This window comes from Malus sylvestris, chromosome 14 (assembly GCF_916048215.2).
Source record: "Malus sylvestris chromosome 14, drMalSylv7.2, whole genome shotgun sequence".
NCBI classification, from domain to species: domain Eukaryota; kingdom Viridiplantae; phylum Streptophyta; class Magnoliopsida; order Rosales; family Rosaceae; genus Malus; species Malus sylvestris.
Genome location: NC_062273.1, coordinates 22,272,709 through 22,295,034, shown reverse-complemented (window position 1 = coordinate 22,295,034; position 22,326 = coordinate 22,272,709). Strand labels below are relative to the sequence as shown.

The following is a 22,326-nucleotide window of genomic DNA, read 5'->3' as shown; positions in this document are numbered from 1 at the left end:
CCAAGCTTTTGTTTTGTCTTCGTTTGAAGGGGGGTGTCGAGGATCCTCCTTGTGAGAGGGCCAGACCTGGGTTGGTTTCAGTCAGGTATCTTGGCCTGACGTTCGGCCTTCAACTTGTTTACTTCCTCAATGAGCTGTAGGACAAGGGGGTCTTGAGTGGAGTCATGTACCACTGGGATTTTCTTTTGTAAGTCTTCATCGCCTATTGGAAATAGGAAAGTTTGAGCAAGGGCGTGTGATTTTCCTTGGACTCGCCGTACTGACTTCTAAGGCGAGTCTGTCGGAATATCTTAGAGTCCCATGTACCTTCATGTTCCTCTAGGACATGTCGTTCCTTCCTTAGATTGGCAGCTGGCCTGGGTCATGGGAGGGGACCGAGTCCTTCATTAACCCTTGGGTCATTGATCTTCGAGCATATGTGGAGGGGATTCTCTCGACGTTGCTTTAGAAAGTCTCGGCAGTCACGATAAACGGCTTTCGATCCTTCCAATCCTTCTGCAAGGAGGTGTCTTCCTCCACTTCTCCTGCTTCGGGTCGAAGCAGCTGTGTTTAGAGAAGTCTCAAGTTGATCAATGTTTTGATGATTAGCTCACTCCTCATCAAGGATATCCATGTCGAAGAAAAGTGACCCTCCGTGTTGGGGGGCACCCAGATGATGGTTGATGTCCATAGGGGCAACAAGCTCGCATGTTTGAGTACGCATAGTTTCATGGAGCGTCTCAAAGAGCTTCTCATACTGCTCTTGGAGGACCTCATTCTTCATTGCTATCTTGTTGTTTTGAGCTTCTAGCTCATCGATTTTAGCTTGAAGAGCAACCCTCTTTCATTCCTTCTTTCGTTGCTTCGCACTAGGTGCAAGAGGGGTGTCATTCTGTGTGCTGTGGCTTCCTTCGCTCACCATGTTGGAGAGGGATGCCTGGTCAAAAGAGAGTATACGAATGGTGGAAACCAGCTTAACAAAGCTAAAGAGAGTGGAAATAAATGTCGTTTCACACAGACATCGCCAAATGTTGATGCACAAAATCAGTGAGGATTTTGGTACAACAGAAAGTGTTAAGTTTGTGACCTTCGCTAGATTGCTCCGGTCAGTAGTGTAGATAAGTATGTAAATGGATAGAGACAGGGAAGCAAACACAAGATGTACGTGGTTCACCCAGATTGGTTACGTCCACGGAGTAGAGGAGTTCTCATTAATTGTGAAGGGTTTACACAAGTACATAGGTTCAAGCTCTCCTTTAGTGAGTACAAGTGAATCATTTAGTACAAATGACATTAGGAAATATTGTGAGAGAATGATCTCTATTTATAGAAGAGAGTTTCTAGTTTCATTCTGATATTGACACGTGTCGTGTTGTGATTGGCTTCTGATGTTGACACGTGTCGCACTATGATTGGCTTCTGATGTCGACACATGTCGTGCTGTGATTGGCCTCCTGGTTGGAGGGAAACTCTTCTGGGTTCTTGACGGTATAACGTTGACCGGTGCTTAGTAGTTTCGGGATTGGTCAAGTATGGTACAAACAAAGTATACAACAGATGCTTCTTTCACGAAATACTCCATGTTCCCATTAAACAATAGCAAAAGCGTTTTTGGTGATTTGAAAGCACATATGGGTTCTTTTAAAAGCAATTTCAAACTAATCCTAAATCATTGGCATTGGTAGGGTGTCCTTTAAGCGAGTGTAGTGAAATTAGTATTTAAAAAGGATAAAAGACCTTATAAAGTGATAGATTTGATTTCAGAGATTTTATTGTCATTTATCTAGACTTTAAAAATGATACCAAACTTTTAATCTGAACGGTTTCTCACATGTAAACAGTTAACATTGTCTCCACATTTAAATCATATAACGTGGTTGTTGATGATTGAATTATTAACTAAGTATTGATTAATATGCTTACTTTAATGAAAAGGGTTTGTACTAAGTTTATTTTAACAAAAAAATCATGCTATAACTTTATTTAATTAAAAAAAATCAAAATTTAATGAAAAACCCTTAAATTTTAATAAAAATGACAAAAAAAAAAACTTAATTTTTAATGAAAAAGGACACAATTTAAAAAAATCTGACGCGCACGCATGACCTGTACACTGTTTATGAAACTGAACACTATTTATGAAACTAAACGGTACTATACTAGTTATTGGTTCAATTTCATAAATAGTGCCTAGTTTTTTTGTCCACTTTCATAAGTAGTGTTTAGTTCTTGATCATGTTTTATAAATAATGCCTATTTATTGGGTCCAGTTTCATAAATAATGTATAGTATATGGTACAGTTTCATTAATAGTATCTCTTTCTTGGTTCGGTTTCATAAATAGTGTCTAGTTATTGGTCCACTTTCATAAATAGTGCCTAGTTATTGATCATGTTTTATAAATATTGTCTAGTTCTTACTCCAGTTTCATAAATAGTGTATAGTACAGTTTCATAGATAGTTTTCACCTATTGGTTTAGTTTTCAAAATAATGTCTAATTCTTGTTTTCGTTTCATAAATAGTGTATACTTATTGGTTCTGTTTCATAAATAGTGTCTACTTATTGGTCTAGTTTCATTAATAGTGTCTACTTATTGGTGAAGTTTTATAAATAGTGTTTAATTCTTGGTTCGGTTTCATAAGGTTTGAAACTTAGACCCTTTTTGGTCAGCACCCATTGCATCGAAAACGATGAATCCAGAAGTGACTCTTTAGATCAAAACCTTGAGAATATTCTGTTCTTAGTAATTATATTTAAAAAGTTGTTTTCAATTACCAAATTAAAATTTCCTCACTTTTTTCCTATACCTACAATAATAAATGTAGCTCTCCATCCAATTTCTTGAGTTTGGGTGTCATCTTGGAGAAATTTTTCCGTGTGCCCGTAACACAAATGGTATACCACGTGTTATTATATAAGTGGTGGAAAATTTTATTTTTTATATTATTAATTTTTTAACATAAGAATCTCGCAACCTGTATGGAGTGTATCATCTCGTGTTCTGGGCACATTGAAAAGTTTCTCGTCATCATGACTACTATTAGAAAACAAAACCACAAAAACAAAACAGGAGAATGTAATTTAATTCGAAGTATTTTTCTTATTCTATGCAACAAAAAAAAAAAAACTAATAATGTAGCTGACGATGGGACAAAAGGGAAGAGAAAAAAAGTGGACTGTTTGAATTTGGTTTTTTTTTTTTTTGGGGGGGGTGGGTACTCGCCCAATGCAAGTGGGCTTGTTAAGTTTTTATTTATTTTTTTTATTTTTTATCTTTTGTTCTTATTATTAAAATAAAGTTAGTGTGTGGTTTTTTTATTAAAATGTAAAGATTTAAATACTTTTTCATTAGTTTTCCTTATTTTCTATTGATGATAAAACTCACATAATTTATAAATTGAGTCTAAAAGTTGACCTAATTAGCATTAGTCATTGTTTTTTCTTTCTTACAGCCCTTCATCACCAACTATCCAACTATCCGCAACCATTTTTTCCTCTTTAACCATTCTTCTGCCGTCAATAAATAAAAAATAAAAAACCAAATGCAGAGTGTATTTATCCATTTGGATTTTGGACAACAACCAAATGCATAGAGAGATACACATGGGCCGCACTGCAGCATCCATTGAAAGGTTCAAAAAGACCGCAACCCAAACTCCATTAAATTGACAAAGCATATTAATATGGTCCCTTCTTTCAGAGCACCAGCAATTGCTAGTTGGTACCCCTCTCTTTAATCACACCATATCTATTACAATTTTTACAGACTCAAAAATTCAAAATACAGAGAGTTTCCGCTTTCAACTAAAGAACCACACCGAGCTTACATGAGTTAAGTCAATTGGTCACGTCAGTATTCACCTCCTTTTACACACGAGTTCTGATTGTTTTGGAATAAGTGGGAATATTACATGTTTTTATAACAAGATAAAGAATATGAAGAAGAATATATAGCTAGCTAGCTACCTGTCTTATTTCATTTCCAACTAGCAGCAATCCAACAGAGCAAAGGTTAAGTGAGAGAGATACAGAATCATAAGTCATTTTCTTTCCAAATTAGTTCATTCCGAGTCTCTGTATATGTGTGTGTATTAATATATATGGAAAATAATATGTTTAGGAGATTCGCCAACACAAGAGTGCAAAATTGGGCGACCGATAGAACAAAACCACATGCTCCACCAACAAAACCACATGCCTCTTGACCACAAAACTACACTCTATCATCACAATTTACATCTGTTAAACAATCTAATTAGCTGAAAATTACGTGATTGCGGCAACAAACCCAAATTGAAACCCGAATAAACCCGCATGAACCCCCAAACCGGAATTGTGAGCGATACTCGGTTAGGGTTGGGTTGACCATCCAACCCGTCCAATCTGCCCGAGTTGCACCCCTAATAACTTGTATGGCAATCCGATAAATGCTATTCAATTACAAAATCAACTTGGAGAGACATTCTTAACTATCCCCGGTTGTATATCTCCTTATCACGCCAGAAAGATAACATGGACCCAAGAGCCAAAAAGATTGACACTTGAAATGACCAGAGATGAATGCAGAAGAAGATGATAAGGTGGTGGTGGCCAATAGGGCATACCAAATTACAAGAAATTGGCATTGCAGGGGAGGAACATATTAGAGACAGTAATGCAAATAATCTAGAACATGGTTCTGGCCCCCACTCTTGTTAATTGTTCTCCAAGTCCAAATTATTATAGAATTAATCAGTGATTAGGTAAGCAGTGACCTAACTGCAAATTTCTTCTTTTTTATGCATTGACCAATACTCAAGAAATTTGAGAAAATTGAACCCAAGTGCATAAATTGGATCGGCAAATGAAATTTGGAATTAGCCGCTCTAATAAATAATTAAATTGCAATTAAAAACCAATCTAAAATTCCAAAAATCTTGCTTTGAATCGATCATAAATTATACAGAGTGGTAAACTGTCAATTCCTGTATCAACTACTTCACAAAATAACAGCAAGAAAATGATAAATGTGGAATCAGCCTTCTTAAGTCAAATAGCGGTAGTGATTTTCGCACTCCCGTTTTCTCCTTGGGCGGAAATCGCTACCCTAAATAAGGCTCAATCTTTACTAACTATGGTTGGCTAGATTGTGAAGTCAATGAAACAGGTAAATGTTAGCAACACAAGTAAGAACTCACAACCAGGCAGCAACATCAATCATTGGCTTTTTTGTTGAGAAAACAAAGCTTTAGATGCCTATCCAGTTAGGTCACCACAACTAGATACAATGAAGCTAATTTAATTTTTCTACCATAAACCAACAGCAATTATAAACAAGATTGGAAAAAAATACAAAGGAAAATCAAAAGCCAAAACTAAGAGTAATCACAACTATTGTACATACAGAACAGTGAATCATCTTCATGTACCTCCATACTCCGAAATTCAGCATTCGTCGTGTCTCCTATCGTCAAGATCTGGCAAAAACACCCCAAATTTTACCCCGACCGAGGCTTTCCAAAAGCTTCTTAGACCCCTCTACTTCCAAGTCGACGAGTTTCTGCAAATGTAGACAAGCACCGGCAGCAATCATTTGCTTCCTACATTTCTTTGAATGTGCAAGCGATGCCAATAAGGCAACAGGATATTTCTTATCCAAATTCTGAACTGATGGGTTTAAAAGCTGAACTGAACTCACAATTCCACCCCCATGTTTCTTAAAAATCTTTCGATTACCAGTGTATAAAATCAACACCGACAAGGCCTTCGCAGCCGATTCTTTCTCCTCAACAGCTTTACCATCCAACATTTTGATCAATGGGGCAATGCAGCCACACTCACCCATCTCCTTTTGAGTTTTTGAGCAAAACCCGAGTTCATAAGCAGCCTTAGCTGCTGTAATTCTCACTCCTAACACACCAGAACTCAACACCCCAACAAGCCTAGCTACAAACCCATCTGAAACAAGCACTTCAGCAATCGGAGAACAAGAAGCTAAGTGCCTCAAGAACTCGACTGCAACCTCAAGGTTTCGATTGTTATTGTTCCAGCCAGAGTCCCAGTAATTCTTCAAGCACTCAATCCCACCTTCCCTAACAACCAAAAGCTTCAAACTTTCACTCCCAGAAACCAAATGACATAAACACCCAATCGCATTCTCTTGCGCCAAAGCCGTCCCAGAACTGGCAAGCCCCAAAAGCACACCAACCCCATTTTCCTCCACGAAATTCTCTTGATTCTCAGCAAATCCAGCCAAATTTCTCAGCACACCCGCCGCCGAAGCCTGCGAGCCGGGCGTGCCGCCCTGGCAAATGTCCAAGAGCGACGAAACCCCACCTCTGGACCCAATTGCCCTCGCGTTCTCCTTCGAAAAGCTCAGAGCTTGAAGCGCCAAACAAGCCTTTTCCTTCGCAAACCCACTTCCCGAATCGAGCACCCGCATCAGGTGATTCAATAGCGACAAACCCTCCGCAATCAAGACGTGCTTGCTGCTCTCCACCATCGACACTATCGATATCGCGAAAACGGCGTTTTCCTTGGTTACGATTGAGCTCGAATCGAGTAACCGCACAAGCACTGGAACAATCCCCTGCGCCACGGCGATCATCACGTGCTTGTCGTCCTCCTGCAGAAGCCCCAAAAGCGACTCCATTGCCGAGTTCCTCGACTCAGCGCCTCCGATTTGGAGCCGAGTCACCAGGTTCCGACACTCGGCCCGGACCGTCTCCCTCTTAGAGGAGGAGCTGCCGGCGGACGAGACAGCGGAATCGAGGAGGACGCCGCTCTTGATCAAAATTTCGGCGTCGGCGACGTGGCGGTCGAGGCGGGCGAGGATCGAGTCGACGTCGCTCTGAGTGCGGAGCTTGCCGGCGGAGAGATTGGAGGTCTGGCATTTGAGGGAGAGCGAAACAGCGTCGCTGAGGGTTAGGGAGATGGAGAGGAGGAGGTGGAGGGAGAGGGGGTGGGAGGTGGAGGTTGGGAAGTCGGCGAAGTCGACGAGCTGGGCCTGGAGCTCCGAGAGTTTGGCCCGGATTAAGGCCCATTTACCTTTGAAGTTTTGGATGAGTGGGATTTGGTCGTGGAGGGAAGAGATAAGCTGGGTCGACGATTCGATTGGGTCGTTCTCTGGTTCTTTCATGGCTTCTGCTCGCTCTGTGTAGAGAGAGAAAGTGAGGAGAGAGAGAGATGGAGAGTTTGGGGGTTTGCTTTTTAGGGTTTACACGTAGGATAGAGAGAGAGAGAGTGTGTGTGTGGGGAAATGTTGGAGCAAGTAAACGACGACAGCAGGGGAGGTGGTGGCGGAGGAGAAGAAATAGTGGGGGAGGTGATGTGGAATTTGACCGGCGGCTTCGGCGTACACGCAACTGCCGACCGTAATTTCACGCGCCTTTAACTGACTTGGATTAGGCTACTGTTAAGTCTGTTATCTATTTTATTCTCCAAGTTAGAGTTACCTTGATATTGTTGTGCTTTTTTTAAAAAAAAATTGCTTATATTGTGTTGTGAGTATAAATAGTTGTAAAATAAAGTTGTTGAATATTTAATAAAATGTTCTGTGTAAAAGTGATTTTAACAGAAAAAAAGTGTTTGAGTGTGGTAAATTTTTATATAAATTGCTATAAATATGTTAAGTGACTAGAAATGATATGGTATTTAATGTAATATAATAATGGTCAAATAAAATAATGTAGGGACAAATTTCTAATTTTGTTAAATATGTAAAAGTATACTTGTCATTAAAAAAAAACTATTTTTTTAGAAGTATGGTAGACCCTACTTCTGTTTTTTTATGCTTTTCTACTATCATTAATAGTAGTTAAAAAAAACACTTGTTTTTAGCTGATGTTCTAAATTTTTTAATAAACTTTTTTTTTTTAAACACCACAATTTCAAATTAACCCGGAAAAGATGTAAACATTTTATCTAACACAAACTAAATAAGGAATTTGGTTAGAAACGTGAAGGGAAACGCTGACATGGTCCGCGCCGTTTGTTTAACTACCGCGTGCAACACAAGTAGCTAGAAAGCAAGTGAAGAAACAACTAGTCAGAGTACCCGGCTCGGCCGAAAAATCAGGTTATAATAATCGGGACTTGAGCCAAATTCGGGTCCCACCTTCCCTCCGACCGACTGGAAGCAGGACCCACCTTCTTTTCACGTATACGCCTCCTTTATTAGAGTTTCTCAGTGACAGGTACGAAAGCGAAAGTTCCCAATTGTCCTGGTCTTTCTCCCGAACTCGGGGGTAATCTTGCAGTTGTCCCTCAACGGCATCGTCACCGCCGCTTCTGGACCGTTGGATTGGCGTCAGTGGTGGGTTTGGCCAATGCTATTGGGCTGTGACGGAAGAGGTTGACTGACGAGTTGCTTTTTTTTTCTTCTTTTTTTTGGTCGAAGGTTGACGAGTTTTGCTATGACATTAAGTATGTGACTTTTCGCCGGCTAGGCTGGCCATACATACGTGTTTATCGGTATCTGGGCTAAAAGTACCGCGTCTTCTTCACTGGAGAAAAATGCCCACTGAAAGATACTTTAACTAGGATCAGGATCCTCTCCTGAGCAGATGGAGAGGATCCTCCTAACCAGGTCCATCGGGCTGTTCATTGTTTATTCAACGGTTATAATTATTATAACTTTTAAAGGGATACCTTGTTTGTAGCCGTTGGATAAAAAATGAACAGCTAGATGAACTTGGTCAGGAGGATCCTCTCCATCTGCTCAGGAGAGGATCCTGGTCCATTTAACTATTTATTCATTAGTTATATTTTTGGTAATTAAACTTTTTTTTTGGTAAAGGTAAATAAGCATTTATTTATAAGAACTTTAACGAAAAGATTCTGGTACTGTTTATTTTAACGAAAAATCATATTTTTACACTAAAAATTCAATCCTATTACTATTCACTTTACTTTTTATTTTGTCTTTATCATTAAAACTCAAAGTTTTCAAGCATTTTTCATTAGTTTTACTTGTATTTATTAGTTGTTTTTTATTTGAAGTGCTTCCACTTAAAGATATTTTTTTGACGTCCCTATAACGATCTATGCAAATAACGCATCATGTATACAATGACTTAAAATAGTTACATCAAAGGAGACACACACAAAGCACATTGCATTGAAGTTCTTCTTCTCACATTAGCAACAAGAACATTAGAAAATTACAATCAAGCAAATCCGTTCCTAGGACAACTTGGCCGACCTTTTCACCGAGTCTTTGCTTCGGATGACGTTTCAAAAGCTTGCTCAATGAATTGTTATGCGTAAACTTTCTGAGTTGTAACATTGTTAGTTCTCTTTGGAATTATGTCAAACTCAGGAGAGTATTCTGAAGTATACTCGTTTGACCTTAATGTACTCTTTTTTCCTTTGGGTTTTTACTACTTAACGAGGTTTTAACAAGATATCCATTTTGGGCTGGTCATACCCTTGTGTACGTCCCGTAGACGTTTAATTGGGTTTGCATTTTCTCACGTATTTTTCCTTAGACTATGGAGTTATGTCCCATATTGGATTTTACCATAGCCCTGGGGTTTTGTGAGACTTAGTTCCATATGCAAGTTCCTTTATCTGAGACTAGTGTGTTCCCAAGTCAGTGCCGACGAGTTGACTTCCCTAACTCTATCTGATGACGAATTTACTTGAATATTTACACACTCAATGAGGAGTGTTATAGATGTTATATTAAAGTGTAGTTGTGTAAATCCTACATAGATTTGGTTACTAGTTATTATTCCCTATAAGATTGTATGTACTTGGAGGACAAGTAATTCCTCTCATTTTAAATAAATGTACTATGTAGGAGAATAACACGCACTAAAAACCCCTACACTTTCTCTACTCTCTCATTCTGGCACCCATCTATTTCTTGTCAGTGAAATAAGCCACACCAATTTTTATTATATAGGAATTTTGTATAATTATTCTATCATTCGTAAAAGAAAAAAAAAGTGTACGCAGAAATACATCATCAGTAATCCTGAATATAATTCAAATGATGATTAATAGCTAAGCAATAATTTTTATTTTTTTTATTTTTCGAAATCAAAGAGAGATAAACGATAATATTTGACGAATCTTGAAACTATTGATCAACTTTTTTTTATTAAATTTACATTGGAAATAAATTAAAACTATAAACACAAATAATTATTTCCAATTGTATAGCCTAAGGAAATCCAAACAAAAATAAGAACAAATTAACTTTAGGGACCCTTTGGATGCGGTCCCTAACTATCAATATTCTTTGATTGAAACCTTGTTAGTTTTTAATTTTTGATTGAGGTCCCTAACATTAATGTAATAATGTAAGTTACTATATTTTTTAATTAAAAATTAAAAATTGAAATTTGTAATTGTTTATATTAATGAGATTTTAAATAAAACCCATAATTTATGGGATTAAAAATAATAAAATATAAATTATACTCTCTATTATATTGTGTGTGTGTACATATATGTATGGGTACATTAACCAAAATTAACAAAAAAAGTTATTGTACCAAAACATGGATACATTCTCAAATCAACGAAAAAGAATGTACCCATATAAGTTTAAACATGGATTAAAAATTTTGAATGGATTTTATATTAAAAAAAAGGTACATTTTACATATAACAAATTGATATATTTGAGAATGGGTACATTTAAGATTAAAAAATTTGAAAAATTATATGAATGGGTACATTTAAGATTAAAAAATTGAGAATCTTTTTATATATAAAAAAAAACCAATAGGTACAAACTTAATTTAATTTAATTTTTTATTATTTTGGAAATGTTTGAATTGAAAATTAATTAGAAGTTTAATAGAGGTGTGAGTATTAAACCCTAAATTGTATTAAACCCTAAATTAAGTACTAATTTTTATATTAAAAAATTATATAATAAACATGTAAATTTATTATCACATTAATGCTAGAGACTTGAATCAAAATTTGAGAACTAATAAGGTTTTAGTCAATGAACCCTACAAACTAGGGACCGGATACTAATTTTTCCTTAATTTTATTTTCACCATCCCATGGTCAATTGGAAATTAAGAATCGCCATTTCTTCAAACATTTGGGATCGCTGGTCTCAGTTATATTATATTAATACTAGAAAAGGTGATCGGTCAAGAATTTTAGGTGCTTATTAATAGGTTTAAGTTTGGATAATTACTCAACCATTAAGGGTGATTTAAAAAAAAAGAATAAAAAAAAAAACTAGGAGTGATTCTAAATTGATCATAACTTTTTTAAACATTTCAAAGAACTACCTAAAGTTTTGAAAAATGAACATCTATTAAGCTTGTTTTACTCTCAAGTCAACTATGGAAATTTGAATCTCCAAATTGACGACATTTAGGTAAGCAAGTTTATAGTTTAACTTGAGTAAAATGAGTTTATTGGAGGGGAGATTAGAACTCCAAAGACATTGATTAGTGAAAACTAACTTTAATATTTGTCCACCTCATCATTTAATGCTAGTAATGTCATCACTTAATGTGATAAAATTTCCAATGACCCTGACCGATCCAATATTTAATTTTAAAACGTTAGATAATTATTAATTTGAAATATTTTAAAAAGTTGATAGTAATTTGGAATCACCTGTATTTCACCCTTATTATTATCATTATTATTATTATCATCTTTAAGCACGGGCAAGACAAGTAGTAATGCATGGAAGTTTAAGAGGAGTTGTTTTATGGAAACTTAACGATTAAGCATACGTACGTAAGCATTGCATGCACATATCATCGCCGGCATAATACCTTGTTTATCATGAATGTTGAATGAAGTCTCGATCATGTTGACATCATCGAGTAAAATAGCAACAACAATTAAAAAAATGCCTTCCATTTGTGATATTTATATTTAATGTAGAATATTATTCTTTTTAATGACAAATTGTATTCTTTTGATGTAGTGGACAAAGATTAATAGTATTCATATTCATTAAAAAGTCAATGATTTGCATCAATAACTACGTTTTACCATGCATGCCATCATTGAAGTGATACCCATGCAATGCTTCCACCAAAAACAAATGAAAAAACTCATGCAATCGATTATGTTCTTTTATATCTCTTATTTTATGTCCAATTTGCACCGTCAACTAGTTTAAAACTTTTTTTTTTTTGGTCTTAGTATAAGCTATAATTACTCTTAAAGTACAATAATGGGAGAAATTTTCTGAATACAAGCTTGTTTAATCTTAAAAAATTCTGGCAAGTGGTCTTTTATCACAATGGTGGAAAAGTATTGAGCATTTACATGACGGCATAAGTTTAAATCTCGTTGATCACTAATCTAACATCTAATATAACAAAATCTATCATTTGACAAAAAAAAAAAAAAAAAACTTCAAAAATTCTGAACCGTAACCCGACCTGAAAAATATATAAGATTATTTAATCAAGTCGGACCTGATTAAATAAGCTTGTATTTAACAAAAATGATAGTGTAAATAAGAATAATTGAAGATTAAATCTATAAATTCATCAAAAGAGAAAACCACTACTATTGATTAATTTTCCGTTTCACACTCATGAAAGTGTTGCGATGGGTTTGATAATGAACTTAGACATGCGTAGGACAAATCTAATGGGCCTATAGACGAAGAACATTATGAACACAAACCTACCAATCTTGACCACCCTTAAATTGCATTGTGAGGTTCAAGTTGAAGTTGAACTTAGACGAAAAGGCCCCAAATCCTGAAGATATCGTGTTATCTTCATATTGTCATACTATATAATGTTACTATTTTCAGGTGTGCAACTAGTTAAGTTGCTATAATATCAATATGATTAGTACTAGATTGCTAGTCTGACTTTGAAATCTTTACATGGAATTAGAGCGACTTCCTTCCAAACCGGCCAAAATACCGTTTCAATTGTGAACAAGACTCCTGACAGTTCCAATTGTGAACAAGACTCCTGACAATTCCAATTATGAACAAGATCCTGACCAAACCATAACTTAACTTGACTTGATGATTTGTTGCTTGAAATTAATAATAGAGGCTACTAATGTGGAATTCGTTGTATGTATGGCCCATTAAAGACATGTCTCACATGAGGGGGAGCGTTCCATATTAGAAACATGACAAAATATATTAATACTTGTAAATCAATGACTCCATTATTAATAACATCAAAATCTTTTATAATAAAACTCATTGAAAAAAAATTCTAACTATTAAGTCAATTCACCACTCATTTTGTTTTCCATTTTTTCTCCTGATATTTTTTTCCCAAATACGTTTAGATGTCACCTCAAACCAAGTCATCGGGTAGAAGAAGAATCAACTCAAGCCAAAACACATCCACAACCACAATTCCACGTGCATAAGTATTCTTTGTTATTGCCCTAGACAAGAACCAAAAACCAAATAAAGTTGAATGCCATTCAAGCGATGGGACTTGTTGCTGTCGGGGTAGTTGCTTTTTTGAGCAACAAGCTTAGAATATATGATGGACAAAATTATTAGAGGGTAATTTTCATCTACATATTTATTTTTATTTTTTATATATTCTTTTAATTTTAAATCATCAGATTGAATGAATTGTGATCCAACAATTGAACGATGATGTATTTTCAAATCAAACGGAATTTGGTGATTAAATTGGATGGTATTAACATTATTTTCCTCTTTTTTGGGTGGGGATGTTGACATATTGGTTGAGATATTACTATCTTAGCAAGAATTTTGGAATAAAAGAAGGTCAAGGAGAGTCATGTCACCTCGTACCATAAATTCTATTAAATCTTTTAGGATGACGGATCGTTTGATCGATCAATCAAGGTCAAAACAATTTCATTTTCAAAGTTCTTTTCTAGTTATGGGAATGTCAATGAGAAAATTCGAAATAGATTGGGTTTGCATGGCTCCATGTTAACCAAGAAATATGTATGATCCTCAATTTATTATATATTTTGTTGATATTGTACACTTATTCTTGAGATGAAAGGTATACTGTTTACTTTTTCTTATACAAGTGATTTTTTATTTTAAATTATACTAAATCAAGGGATAAGGGTTTGAACTCAAAATACAATAAATCAAAAATTAAGACTATAACTATCAGAATTATCCATCACTTATAATATTATATACTTATAAGTAACTACACAACGTAACTTCACTAGAAAACTTATAGTTCCGGTTAAAAGTATTTACCCATATGCACCTTTGATTTTGTATTCAATAGGTAGAGCTTTGTGAGTACAATTGTCCACAAGGACACAAGTGTTTGTCAATCTTTGATTGATGTGTACATCTCGCATACATCAACTGCCTACAATAACCACCATCTGCTAATTAAGTAATAATCAAGGAAGAAAATATCGATGATATCGGAAATATCGGTAGTCCGAGAACACGGAAATATCGATGGAAATATCGGTAAAATATCGATATCGATAAAAATTACATGGAAACCACGGAAATTGTAAGAAAAACTTGGAAATTTTTATTGAAACTTTGTAGGATGTTTATTTAGTCAATTATCTATTAGTTTATCACAAAAAATTGGAAGGAAATGCATTGCATGATGGATTTAACATTATCAAGTTGATTATATAGCGATCTGACAAACATTATAAGTGTAGAAAATATGTAGTAATTAATGAAAGAAGTCTAAACACACCATAATCATTTATATATAATGAATTAGTACAATAGTTTACACTTTAGTACCACATAGAGTTCCTATGAGGTTCAAATTTGTCACTATCTTCATCATCTCTATGTGTAGAATGAGTGTATTGTGAAGAGTAGTTATCAAATGATAAATCCCCAAAATAGTTTTGCATGTAATTGTTAATATGTCACCCATATGGATCCGAGATTGGTTGAGGTTGTCCATAAGAAAAATCATTTGAAGATTGAGGCTGGGATTGATTCCATGAGTCGCTCGATTCCATCCCAACAGGAATGGGATATGAAGGGTAGGGAAATGGTTGGTTATGAGTATAACCATAGTTACTACTTCCCAATCCAACAGAGTCTGAAGTTCTAGATAACGAGTCATCTTCTTGACTTGACAAAATCCCTTTGCCTCTTTCTCTGCGAGTATAGTCCTTCCCTATGGCACCAATTCCTGGTCCTGCCCGCCTACTGCCATGGTCATCATCCTGTTTTGCATGTGAAAGATGTCACACGATTTCATTATGAAAGCAGTATTATTTGTTGTCCATGTTCTGAAATTGCAAAAAGTTCTTTGGCTCATTGGATCAGAGAGGTAGACATAGGTTTGGAATGATTTGGTTTTGAATAATTTGGAGCATTGGATGCTTTTTTTTTCTTACACGCCACCACTCAGACAGTCAAAAAGACTGAAAAACTCACACTCCACCACACACACACTTCGAGACCCCCCACACCACACCACACACGCACACCACACACGTACACCATACATGGAGCTCAGTCTCTCTCTCGATCTTTCATTTCCCACTCCACTACCATATTCTCGAATCCTCTCAATCTCTCTCTTCTCTCTTCTCTCTCTCTGAGGTCGGTCTGAGCCTTCGTTCTCACCGAGAACTTCTCAGTCTTCTCCCTCCCTTCCCCCTTCTCCAGTTCTTCCACACACACACAGAGACATCATCTCTCGAATCTCGATCCTCCTCGTCCGTGTCTCCGTGTCTCCCTGTCTCCCTCTGCTCCTCCCATCTCACCCGCCCTAAACCCAGCCGTCGACACCACTCCATAATCGCCTTCCTTCTAAACCACCTTGATCCATGGAGATCGACCGGAAATCATCGTAGTCCAAGCCGTCGACACCACTGAGGAGCACGACGTTGTCCCAGCCGTCTTGGATTCGTGAGGAAGACGATGTTCCCAGGCTCCTACTTCTCTTCTTCTCGGCTTTTACTTTAAATTTTTGTACAGATTTCAATCTTTCTGCATGTTGCACCTTTGTTGTACTGAAATTGATTTTAGGGATTTAGGAATTAGGGTTTCTATTTTTGTACAGATTGCGATTTATCTGAATGTTGCTTGATTTTTGTACTGAAATCGATTTTAGGGATTTAGGAATTAGGGATTCAGTCAGTTCATTTGCTTTGAATCCGAATTTGGGGATTTAGGGATTCGGTTCATTTGCTTTGATTTTTGTACTGAAATCGTTCTTCTCGGCTTGTAAACATGTTGATTTTTGTACTGAAATCGATTTTAGGGAATCCTGTATTGTAGATTCAGTTCATTTGCTTTGAATTAGAATTTGGGGATTTAGGGTTTCGGATTATTTGCTCCGGCTGTGTTCTCCGATGATTCCATACCAAATATCGCGATAGTTTCGAAAATATCGCGATATTATCGATATTATCGATAATATCGCGATATTCTGCCGAAAACAAGTTGGAAAGTTAATAAAATATCGGGGTCCCAAAAAAACGATAATATCGGCTATATATCGCCGATATTATCGATATTTTCTTCACTGGTAATAATGCATTTCAAAGTGTTATCCGCGAAAGACTAATTACAACAGACTCAGAAGTGGACTATCTATGGGTAGTGCAGCAAAGGCCACAGTTGTTAGAACTGTGGCTAAGAAACTTGTGGCCTTACCATTTTCTACCATTGTAAGTCTAACTAACTGGGGTTTATACATAAAGGGCGGATTGAAATTTGTGAGAAGAAGTAATCTAAATGGTATTAAGATCAAAAGATAGGAAGAATTAGACTGCATGCACAAATGTTGTATGAGCACTGCTTAAATTTTATTATTTAAGAAGTCATTTTTACTTAATTGCAAATTGTATCTCAGACACATACAAAAATATCTCAATGAAAATCATAAAAGAAAAATTTATGAGCATGTCACATTCAATTAGTAATAGTAGTGATTTCTTTACTGTAACGAGCTAAATATTTTTCATGTAAGATCATCTCCAGTAGATTAGGCCATAGGCTATGTTTTAGCCCAAATAGTGACAAAACTCATCTCCAATGGAGGTTTGAGCCAAAAGAAAAAGAGACCCACTAGGCTAAACTCAAGCCCCTTGGCCATTGGGTTGGGCATGTTGATCTAGCCAGCTAGCCAGTTTGAGGGACCCAAGTTGTCAGCAGCCAACTTGCAAACTGACATCATGCATGTAGTCGTTGGATTTTGATTTTTTTTTTAAGACAAAATCTTAAAAAAAAAAAAGTTTAAATTCTAAATGTTTTTTTTTTCTATAAATACCTAAGTCATTTCTACATCATTTCTCACATCATTTTCACCCTTCCATACTATCTTACCTCATTTTATTTCAATTCTTCACATTCCTTAAACTCCTAATTTGTTGTAATCTTTAATATCTAAGTTGTCTAAGTTGTGATCTTTGAATTAATGTCTAAGTTGTTTTTTTTTTTTTTTGAACAAGCGATATTACCTACACTAAAGGGGAAGGGGGTGGGTTTAATCTCACAATGGGCTAGCAATAATGTGGTTCAAACTCGCCAAAGACGAGCATCGAACCTAAGACCTCTCACTTACAAGTGAAAATGAATACCACTAGACTGTAGTACTAAGTGGCAATTAATGTCTAAGTTGTTAACATGCAAGTAATCAATAGAGTTAATGAACAAACTTAAAAATAATAAATTATTGCGAGAGCTAAAAAATAGCCTATTCGGTTTGAGATGGTATATAAATATGGCATAGCACTGTTCATTTAAAAATAATTTCTTACATGGCTATAACTTTGAACAGAGCTAAATATAACTCTTTCGATTAGAGATGGCCTAATAATCCATATAGTACTGAAAGATCAAATGAAGATTGTGAACAAATCCACTGCAAGTTGCTTGACCACCGAAGACCAATATATTCTATTTGCTATGGTGGCGTGACATGCAAAAGTGAAACCTATAATTTGTACCTTTTGACTTATCAATCTTGAGACTCGGTATTTATCCATGCAGATTGAGCTAGCTAGCACATCAAACACCAACATGCATGAAAATTAAATGGATACAATTTGGCACTCTCTAATTGGTGGAACGAATATATTCGCTCCATATCTTGTGCACTGATCATATAGGGAACTACAATATTTGCGACAATCTTGCTGTTTACTCACTTTCCAATGGCTATAAATAGAAGCTTAATTAGTTTAACAATGGAGAACATAGGCAACAAAGTTCAGAGGAAGAGAAGTCTTGTATGAAGGTGAAGAGCCGTGTTTGGTAGCCAAGGATGACTTGCCTAATTAGATATCATATATTCACAAGTTACTAACAGATTAGTACTTGAGCACATATATATTAGGGTTTCCAGCTAGGCAGTTGTCCTTCGGCTAATCTGACTGGCTCTTATCTTTCATGCTAGACTTTCCTCTCTTCCATACATATGGAGTTTAAGTCTTTGCTGATGTCGTTTTACAATACATTGGATATGCATTTTGATTGTGACTACTGCAGTACATACAATGTCTAGAGTTACAGTTTTATATGCATAGCTCACAATTTGCAGCTGGTGAATGAAAACGGTACGTCCCGCACATTCGATCGCCACTCAAACCCTAGCAAGAAATGCGCATTCGGACTAATGGATCAAGGTATGCGACGAGCAAAAATCATATGCATTCCTCTCATACTTATTTGATTTTTTATAGTACATGCAGATTTTTCGAGAAATTTATAACAATGTGAGTTGTGGTAATGATGAAGCATGAAAGATTGCTTCAAAGCTTGTATAAATATGTTATCTTTCAGACTCCAGTGAAGCCTAACAACTTGTTATTGTTGATATGCGTCTTATGAAAATCAACCCAACACCGAAAGAAGGTTTACAAGAAACTCAAGGATCATAGAAACCAAATCTGCAGTATTTTAATTTATCTGTTTTGTATTAAAAGGCAATAATGGAAAGGAGGTTTTGTAGAAGAATATAGAGAAAAGCTTCGAATGATTTTAATCTGCCAACATATGGTCTATATATGATCAAAGCGTCTGTTCAAATGGGGCAACCCCCATTTGTCAACACCACTCGAATTAAGTCAAAACTCTTGGTGAGGAGTTACCAATTTCTAGAGATAATAATGGCCATTAGATTGCTATTTGAATAAGATCAATGGTCTATATATTTCAAACAGCAGAATGACACCTCTCTTCGCAAGACCCACCGCTTCACTTTTGTTTCTCCAGATTCCAAAATTCATGTCTGGAAAATTCCTACAACGATAGGGTGCCACTTGGCATCACAAGATTTTGACAAGTTGTTTGTAATGATCGTATTACTTTGTAACCATGCGGTTAGTAGATGTTTATTAGGATTACTATCAGATTAGAGAGGTAGGTCGTTGAGGAAAATCGGTTACTTCTCCTATATGGGGAATAGCGTGAACTGTAAACGGTTGTTGGTATTGTAATAGTCTTCTCAATAATACAAAGTTACCGTGCAATTGAGAAAAAAGTATAGAGGTCTTAACATACAATACAATTTCTTAATATACGATCGCTCACAGATTTCCCGATAGTCTGGTACATTACTTGAAAAGGTGCAACAATCAAGCTGCGGCTTCACAGTTTTGGATGCGTAAACTGCAACTCTCATGCTTGTGTTGTGCTTAATATCGAACAATATATCTTGTCAATTTATTCCAGATATCTTATTTTACATTATTAATATTTTACCTTCGAATATATGAAGTCAATCAACAGCAGTAACTTTGACGAGAATGAATTTTCAATTGTCTCATTTGTGTGGATAATACATGAGAACTTGTTATATGGGATCATGCTTTAAGTATAAAGCATGAGAGTGAGAGATGCAGTCCAGTAGTAGCTTTGTTGGAATCTTGGACTGGAAGAGATGGTCAGGGAATGATTAGTGAAGGTGTCAGGGGATGATTAGGGAAGGTGGTAACATCTTACTTTTAACATAGGTTACTGTTGCAACCATGTTTTGTAAGGTTATGTTAGCCTGATATGTTTACACGATTAAAACACAACAATGAAAAAAAGATGACTGACGTGAAGAAGCTCTAGCAGCAGCCATTGAATTGATTAGAACTCCAAGAAAGCTACAAGGATATATAAATCTTCTGCAAGTTCGTAGCCTTATACAGCTACTCGATGAGAAGTGTTTTGTTGCATGGTTAATTAGGGCTTCAAGGACCTCAATATTTATATTAGCTAAGAAACTAGGATTGAGTCCATAAAAGAGACTCTCACAATTACTTGATTATCAAGGATTCAATCAGCCTTACTTGACTTCGAAGGCACAAAATTATAAGACTGATAATAGAGGAATCAAACCACAATCTTAATATTGATCTCTATTACTATTACATTGCAAGACTACTTAAGGTTCATTTATCTTGGATTAAATCCAACAGTTCGTTCATACAAAAGTGTCATCTAACCCTTCATATGTGAGTTAGGTTAGTTGACCAAAAAAATGTTCCCGTCCCCTTTGCACACAAACTCAAATTCTGCTCTTCGCAAGTTAAGAGTATTTCGATAAATTAGATTGGTCTATAATATCGTCTTACTAGGAAGAATAAAAAAAGGGGTTGTTTTATTGACACCCTATTAATTGTAGAAGACACTTTCAAATAAAATTTATCCCAACAATTTCAGTTTTATCCTTTTTTCTATTGAATCCACCTCACCTGTTAGAACCTGCTCTACGTCTTCTACGATTGTACAGAGAGAGAGAGATACCAAACAACAATACAATTTCTCATTAACTGCCTTTCTTCCTTTACAAGCTTCTATTAGTACTAACCTCCAACTTCTAACCAACTAACTGGCCCTTAACTGACTAATATCTACCGTACACTTGTTAATTACAAATGATGCCATCTAGCATCCTAACAATACCCCCCTAAAAACACAAGTACTACAAAACTCAATACAACATAAAAAACTCAATACAATAGAAAACTGAACCAGTTGAACAGTAGCAAGAATACAAAGAAGTGGACAAAACATAACAACTTCAACAAAGCGTATCATAGCTGCACAATTTCTGGAAACTTGAGTTTGAGTTCTTGGTAGTTTTCCCACGTAGCATCATCCTTGGGATGGTTCTGCCATTGCACCAAGATTTCAGTCACTGTAGAATTATTTCGTTTCACCATTCTCCTATCCAAAATGGCCACATGAACATCCTGAAGAATACCTGAATTGTGATAACAAGTAATAGAACAGTAGGTTGGATATTAGACCCTAAGTGCTTCTTTAAACAAGATACATGGAACACAAGATGAAGTTTAGAGTGATCTAGTAACTTGAGCTTATAAGCCACATGACCCACTTTGGACAAAATTTGAAATGGACCATAAAATCTTGGTTGAAGTTTATGGAATGGATGAGAAGCGAGGGAAAAATGATGGTATGGCACCAATCTTAGATAAATTGAATCTCCTACCTCAAATACCCTTTCAGAATTGTTCTTATCAGCTTGAACCTTCATCCGACATTGAGCAGCTTCCAAATTGCTTTTGCGTAAGGATAAGATTCAATCTCTTTCCTTCAACGCTTAATCCACAGAATCTACCTTAGTTATGCCGATCTCATAAGCTTGCACTGTTGGTGAATCTTGGCCATACACAATTTCAAATGGAGTCATCTTGGTTGCAAAATGAAAACTTGTATTGCATGACCACTATGCCCAAGGAAGCCAAGAAACCCATTTCTTTGGTTGCAAGCTACAAAAGCATCTCAAATATGTTTCAAGACATTGATTCAAAACCTCAGTTTGGCCATCTATTTGAGAATGGTAACCAGAACTGAAACAAAAGGAGGAACCTTGAAGATGAAAAAATTCCTTCCAAAATTTGCTTAAGAAAACCGAATATTTATCACTTACTATGGAATTGGGCATGTCATGTAGTTTGAAAATGTTACCAACAAAGAGTTAAGCAACCATGCATGCAGAATATGGATGACCCATAACAGTAAAATGAGCATATTTGGACAATCAATCCACAGCAACCCAAATTACAGATTTACCTTTACATATAGGAAGGCCCACAATTAAATCCATAGAGAAGTCAGTCCAAATCTTGGTAGGTATAAGCAAAGGATGCAATAATCCAAGGGGAGACAAAGTCTCATATTTGTTTTGTTGACATATTGAACAGCAAGCTACCATATCTTTCACAAACTTCTTTATACCTTCCCAATAAAAACACCCAGAAATCCTCTTATATGTCTTTAAAAAACCCTCATGACCAGCAGTGGGTGTAGCATGGTTTTTAGTGAACACCTTGTTTCTCCAATGACTATTAGGACTAAGAACAATCCAGCTCTTGTATTTCAGAAGACCATTATCCACTTGGAACTTCAAAGTAGCCACTATGACAGTATTGTCATTCATAAACATGAGACTTCGGATTTTTGATAGTAACCAATGATCTTTCTCCATATCTCTTC

The 22,326-nt window shown here is 36.0% G+C and overlaps 1 protein-coding gene across 1 annotated transcript; it reads right to left on the bottom strand.

Moving 5' to 3' along the window:
- Window positions 1-5,151: 5,151 nt before the first annotated feature.
- LOC126599273 (uncharacterized) lies at window positions 5,152-7,293 on the bottom strand. Its single transcript, XM_050265626.1, has one exon. It carries the CDS (start codon window positions 7,096-7,098, stop codon window positions 5,431-5,433), a length of 1,668 nt encoding a protein of 555 aa, XP_050121583.1. The 5' UTR covers window positions 7,099-7,293; the 3' UTR covers window positions 5,152-5,430.
- Window positions 7,294-22,326: the final 15,033 nt, after the last annotated feature.

Coding starts and splice junctions, on each gene's coding strand:
- LOC126599273 (XM_050265626.1), bottom strand. CDS start 7,098: ATGAAAGAACCAGAGAACGACCCAATCGAATCGTCGACCCAGCTTATC.